This window comes from Etheostoma spectabile, chromosome 2, assembly GCF_008692095.1.
Source record: "Etheostoma spectabile isolate EspeVRDwgs_2016 chromosome 2, UIUC_Espe_1.0, whole genome shotgun sequence".
Lineage (NCBI taxonomy): Eukaryota > Metazoa > Chordata > Actinopteri > Perciformes > Percidae > Etheostoma > Etheostoma spectabile.
Window position 1 is genome coordinate 26,415,290 of NC_045734.1, and position 6,012 is coordinate 26,421,301.

General features: G+C 40.7%; 2 protein-coding genes across 4 annotated transcripts in view; one reads left to right on the forward strand and one right to left on the reverse strand.

The window, feature by feature from the left end:
- Nucleotides 1-703, forward strand: part of baiap2l2b (BAR/IMD domain containing adaptor protein 2 like 2b) — an 11,153-nt gene extending 10,450 nt beyond the window's left edge. The window contains exon 14 of the mRNA XM_032534468.1: nucleotides 1-703. This exon is cut by the window's left edge and continues 960 nt beyond it. The gene's annotated coding sequence lies outside the window, so the exon portion shown is untranslated.
- Nucleotides 387-6,012, reverse strand: part of pvalb7 (parvalbumin 7) — a 36,120-nt gene continuing 30,494 nt past the window's right edge. For 2 of the 3 annotated variants that reach the window (XM_032534613.1, XM_032534622.1), the window contains exons 2-5: nucleotides 2,919-2,987; nucleotides 2,584-2,713; nucleotides 2,365-2,474; nucleotides 876-1,022 (exon numbers count right to left, since the gene is read on the reverse strand). In XM_032534613.1, coding sequence (XP_032390504.1) covers nucleotides 997-1,022; nucleotides 2,365-2,474; nucleotides 2,584-2,713; nucleotides 2,919-2,979 — 327 coding nt within the window. In that variant the 5' untranslated portion in view covers nucleotides 2,980-2,987 and the 3' untranslated portion in view covers nucleotides 876-996. Of the gene's footprint in view, nucleotides 1,023-2,364; nucleotides 2,475-2,583; nucleotides 2,714-2,918; nucleotides 2,988-6,012 lie in introns of all 3 variants that reach the window. The other variant, XM_032534604.1, reaches the window with a different exon arrangement.

Here is a 6,012-nt window from a genome sequence, read left to right on the forward strand (position 1 = left end):
CTCATTTGGCAATGGCTTGAATGTAATGGACGTTCATTAACATCAACAAATTATGCACTAAAGCTTTAAGCAAATGGGTCCCAAATCTGCATTCTTTGGTCATGTGATACAGATCCGATTTGACAGATCTGAACATAAAGATGTAATTCTTTCAATTTGGACTCGGACCACTTCTGTATTTGAACCTAAATGCAGTCTGATACATATCCAATCTCTCACATGGTGGTGATAGTTTTTCTTGGATGTTAAACTTTGGCCACAACTTCTCACCTGTAAAGTTGTAATTTCCTTCACTGTCTTGTGATTGATGTTTTGCAATGTTTAGTACGTTATGTTTTGTGAGTTTAAATGTTTGTGTCCTCTGTGAGTAACAAGTAAAGAGACAGTTATTACTCAAGTTTTTTTTATTATCATTTCTTACTTAGGTCTTTTCTCTCTTCACAACTCTCTTACTGTATATATCATTTTATTTACTACATCATCTGATCGGAGGCAGGGAGTGTGGAGGAGGAGGTGGAGGAGGAGAGGAGGTGAAGGAAGGTGAAGGAAGAGGAGTGGGAGGAAAGTGCACTATGTGAACATCTAGAAGTAAAACCCATCAGACAAAATGCACGATCTGAAATACACAGAGGAAGCAAATTAAGATTTAAGAAGTCTCTAACATCTACATCATCTACAGCACTAGTACCATCTGTTTTGAGACAACAAACTACCTGCATGAATTTATTAAGAATGATTCAGTAACCCATACAGCTTGTGCAATTAAATATGTAGACAAAAATGAAAAATCAAAAATGACACTGGTGCTTGTTATGGCTGTATGTTTCTCCCCGTTGGCCTGCTCCTGTAGTTTTTTTGTAGAGAACGCAGGCCTGGTCTGACTCCTTGTGCGGGGTCCCGAGGAAGGTGAGAGGAGTAGTGGTAGTTATAAAATATGAATGCAGGGACGAAGATGAGGAGGAGGAAGAAGGGGGGGAGGGGATGTTCAGCTATCCCCTACTCATGCACCAAGACTTCAAACTCTGAAAAAAGAAACAAGAAAATATTTGTGTGAGGCAGTGATGAGGAAACTCTACTGACCTACAGAGTTGAGGATAAGGCTGGCAATATTCTATATTTCCATGTTGTCAACAAATCCAATGAAAATTCCAACAATGAATGGATCCTACTACCAAGTATTTTCTTTGTAACCAAAGCCTGAGTCATAATTTTCCTCTGTACCACAATGCTTCATTATTGGGTGACGCGTTATTATGGATCCCATGTAACTAAAGTCCCGCCCTACGAAGCAGGCCGATTGGGGTAAGGCATTGACCTTGAGTGGTTAAGGTTAGGATAGCCGATTAGTCAGGAGATAGGACCTGAACAAATTGGGTTACGTCACCTAGCCTAAGCATGGACGCCTGGCCAATAGTAGCGTGTGAATGCTATTGAAAGGCGGGTCTTGTCTAGAAGTTGCGTGGGTTCCATAATAACACTTGTTGTGACTTGTTCCTTCGTTACCAAGAACAGACTGTAGTTTATCCCAATCCCACATTCCTGCTGCCATAAATACTTGTATTATATGTTTTATTGTAATTTCCCCATAGGGGATCAGTAAAGAGTATAAATTAAATAATAAATTAATCCATATTGTTTAAAAAAAACCTACACTGTTTGCGACCATTTATGTAGTGTTTGTTAAAAACCACAAAGTTGGGCGCCTGGTTAGCTCACCTGGTAGCATGGGTGCCTATATATAGAGGTTACTCCTCAACACAGTGACCGTGGGTTCGACTCTGACCTGTGGGCATGTCGTTCTCTCTCTCTCCTTTCAAGTCTAAAATGTCCTATAGAAACAACTGTCTAAAAATGCCCCCAAAATATAATCTTTAACAAAACAGAGTGTATCTGTTTTAGGAAATTGTTTTACCTTAAAAAAGATGTACTGTATGTGTTATGTACAAACGGGCTTGGGGCTGAAAAGTCGGGAAGTATTAAGAGACAAACTAATGCATTTTTAGTTTTGGTCTTTTCAGGGAATTTGCTAACAATATGACAGCTACAGAATAATGTCTTATCATTGAACACTAGAATTAGTTCATATGTGTAAGGTATATCTTAAACACTTCACCTGTTAACACCTAAACTACACCAGATGAGCTAACATTGCTAACGTGTTTTCTTTCAGACCACTTCAATTACAACTTGCTGAAAGAATATTATGGAATTTTTGCCTGAAAATAAAGTGCCTATCATGGCCTTAATTCTTTAGATTGCATATTGGCAGCTACCAGATGCTGTTTTGTCAACCTTCTCTACCTTCTACTCTTATTTTCCAATAGCAACTTTTTTATTCTTTGCAAAGTTCCTCTGTTCTCTCACCGTCAATGCCAATCTTGCCGTCTCCATCTTTGTCTGCGGCTTTGAGGAATGCTGTTGTCTCAGAGTCAGTTAGATCTCTGCCTTCCTTGGAAAAGCCCTTCAGTACAAACCTGATAAAAGTACAGGGTGTTATAAAGACATGACAGTGTGCAGGACCTTAGACATTATATTGGACCTATCCTCCTTTTTGTGTTTGTTGTGTCTGTTTGACTTCCGTACTTGAGCTCCTCCTCCTCTATGAAGCCGCTACCGTCCACATCCAGAACCTTGAAGACCTTCTTGACGTTTTCAGCTGACATGGCCTTCATTCCCACCATTTCAAAGAACTTTTTAGGGTCGAAGGTTTCTCCTTCAAAAGGCAAGAAAGAAGGTACAGACTGAACCATCCAACAGCTCTTCAACTACTTCTTCCTTAACATAAGCCAGTTTGAAATGTTCTGCACACTTATAGAGCAGAATAAGCTTCATTTAGTTTTCCACACACTGGTGTTTTGCAATCTTTGTAAGCCTATTCCTGCTGAGACTACCATATGGAATCCACAACTGTTACAGACCTGCAAATGCTTCAAGAGCTTTCTTGATCTCCTCGGCTTTCAACAGATCTGTCATCGACATTTTGTCAGCTGGAGAGAGGGACAGAGAGAACATAAAACGTGTGAAATAAAAAGCAACATTTCAAGTTGAGTGAGTTGTGTGCAGACAACAGCCGTAAGCACAACAAACTTTTGCATGCTTACTGAGATGTCAAATGAGATATCCAGTTTCAAATTAAAACCTGGTCACTGAATAATGCAACGTTGTGACTCCTTAGTACACGGGTATGAATGGATATATTACACCTAGCTTAAATTGTCATTAGGTGGATGTTTGCCTGAGTTTATTCTATAATGTTTATTTCCCAATGGATCCAGATAACCAAGTAACGCAGTATAAGTATATTCCATGTCAATTATGCAGTGTATTATAGATTATGGATGGATGACACAAGATGTCAAGACATTTAACCCCTAAACTGTTTCAGTGAAAATGCTCAGTGTTCCCAGTGGAAGACTGGGCTGTGTGTGTACTATGCATTACTTAAAAAGAGTGTAAAGGATCTGCTTCGTTTCCCCAGGGGTTAAAAACAACTGCAGTACCCTGCAGTACCCTGTAGATGCCAATAGGTGTCAGACCTGAGCTGAAGGCGCTTGGGTATCTTGTTAATCTATTGAGAGCACTGACATGTGTGAAGTGTTGAGTTGTCAAGCGAAATGTTTGATGAATGTGTTTGTGCGTCTGAGCTCCCTTGTGTGTGTGTGTGTGTGTGTTTGTGTGTGTGTGTGTGTGTGTGTAATGCCACATAGTGCCTTGGTGAGGACATGAGACTTGAGTAGTTTTGTTGGTCCCTCTGCAGATTGCTCTATCTCGACCCTGACAATATAGTTAACCCTCCTGGACCAAAGGACTGAGTTATTAATAAAAACATATTAACAAGTAACAAGATACATAGTCATCCTCTTCCTTTCTGTCCAATCTACTTCTTCTAAACTTTCTCTCAACCTGTTTTGTGTCAAACTCCTTGGCAGCAAAAGCCAATTAGTGATAATCTATTTGTGGTTTTGAGATGTCTTAAGCAAAACAGTTTTTTTCCATCCATGAGAAAATGTTTTACAAATTGGAAACCATGAAGTCGCGGTGTTATGGGTTTTAAGCCCCCAATTTCGCCTTAGGGTTAGGGTTAGGGTTAGGGGCCTTGAAATCAAAGTTGCAGCGCTGCCTGGACGTTGGGGGCTTAAAACCCCAATCGAGCTGAAGTCACCAGCTAAACATGCCTCAGGTGGTTTTGGTTTGTTTAAGACAGAAAGGTCGTTTAGATACATTATTTCATCTTTTATCAATATACCACAAAGGTTGCACAAGTTACAAGTTGTTCTGGATCTTGACATTAGTGTTGTCAACATAGTAGTAAAAGCTCACAGACATTATGACAAATGCATCTCAAGCTGTGTTTCCATCCACAGAGAGAGAGGAGAAGAGACAAGAGAAAAGGGTTGGGGATGGAAGTAAGATGAGCTAGTAGGGAGGGAGGACACAATAAGACTTTTATAGCTGCCTCCAAACACATACACATTCACCCCATATACCCCCCTCCCCCACCGTATCCCCACCTCTATGTTTTCTCTCTATTTTGAGAAAGGTGGGGGGGTATCAAAACATGACGCACACCGTCGGCCCTGGAGTGCGATTGCTTTCGCTGCAGCACTAACAAACCACACCAGGCCTATTACTAATACTATCTGAGTGCCCCCAGGTCTTCTCTTTTCCCTGCATGACCCTATTCTTCTTTTGTTTTTACACACATTTATCACCAGCCAGATATTTCCCTCAAGAGAGTTGGTGGAGACCAAAACAGAGATAAAAAAGTGGGGGGAGGACTCCAAATGGAATTTAGTGTTGCTGGATGTGTCAATGGGCAACAGTTTGCCAGCACACTTTACAAGGACATGCTATGAAATCCTGTTGTGGTCAACAAACTGATGCAACTTTAAAGAGACTATCCTGTTACACACAAAATCCCACTCCTGTCTGCTCTTCCAAACTGGGGGCGTGCTGTCCACTAAGGTAGATAGTGGTACTTAACTTGGCACAGTAATACACTGACTATGGATAGGTACGTCCTACGACCCCATTCCGAAAAATCAGAGCTATCCCTTATACAGATATTAAAGGGATCAAGTGAAAAAGTGATCTTCATGTCTTTCTGTGTGTCTGCCTCTCCCTGTGAGGTGCTGACCCTCTGTACTCTCAGAGTCCTGTCCTGAGACTCTCCTAGCGTTCTCCTCACTATTGAATTACCCTATATCAGCACTTTCCTGCATTGTAGAAAAACAGGGGAAGGTGGGGCGAGGTGGTGAGGACAACACACTGGAGGGAGTAATTTGTAGTTGGGAGAAAGGGTCAGAAGAGATAGAGGGACGCAGAGATACATATAGATGGGTTGCTGTAAATGAGGCAATATATATAAGGAGAAGCAGGCCAGGAGATTGTCAAGGACAAGACTGGAGATGAAGAAGAATAATTGAAAGATTGATTATGTTATTAACCCTGGAGAACACAATGTGTAGGGTCGAGGGGACAGGGAGAATCTGAAAGCCTTTTATTGTTTTTGTGCTCATGGTAATAAGAAACCATGAAAAAGTGTTAAATCATTTTTAACTCTTTAAATGGAAAAAGAGACAATGCAAAGGTGGACTGATGCACACTTAGAATAGATGCATACATAGATAGATAGATACACAAAGTGCTCCACAGATCAAATATCAGCTATGTAGAGAACCATCAAACCGATGGTTCTACCCATGTACTTTGTACATTTTATTGAGCTGTACAATAACCCTTATCTGCATATCTGCAAACACGTTTCTCCTGATTTAAATGCTAGTTATAAATACGCACTTAGTTATGTTAACAAACATGAGCAAGAAATTAGAGCAGACTCTGTGGCTGTGTTAAAAGTGAACCTTATGAAGTTGGCCATGTTGAATAGTTTCAATGGTGAAACAGTGGAAATCACAGCCAATGAGATGTTTCAAGCTTTTACACAGCTTGCTGGGTACAAAGCTAGCGGATCAGATCAAATTACTGCAGAGCACCTGAAATGGGCCAGCC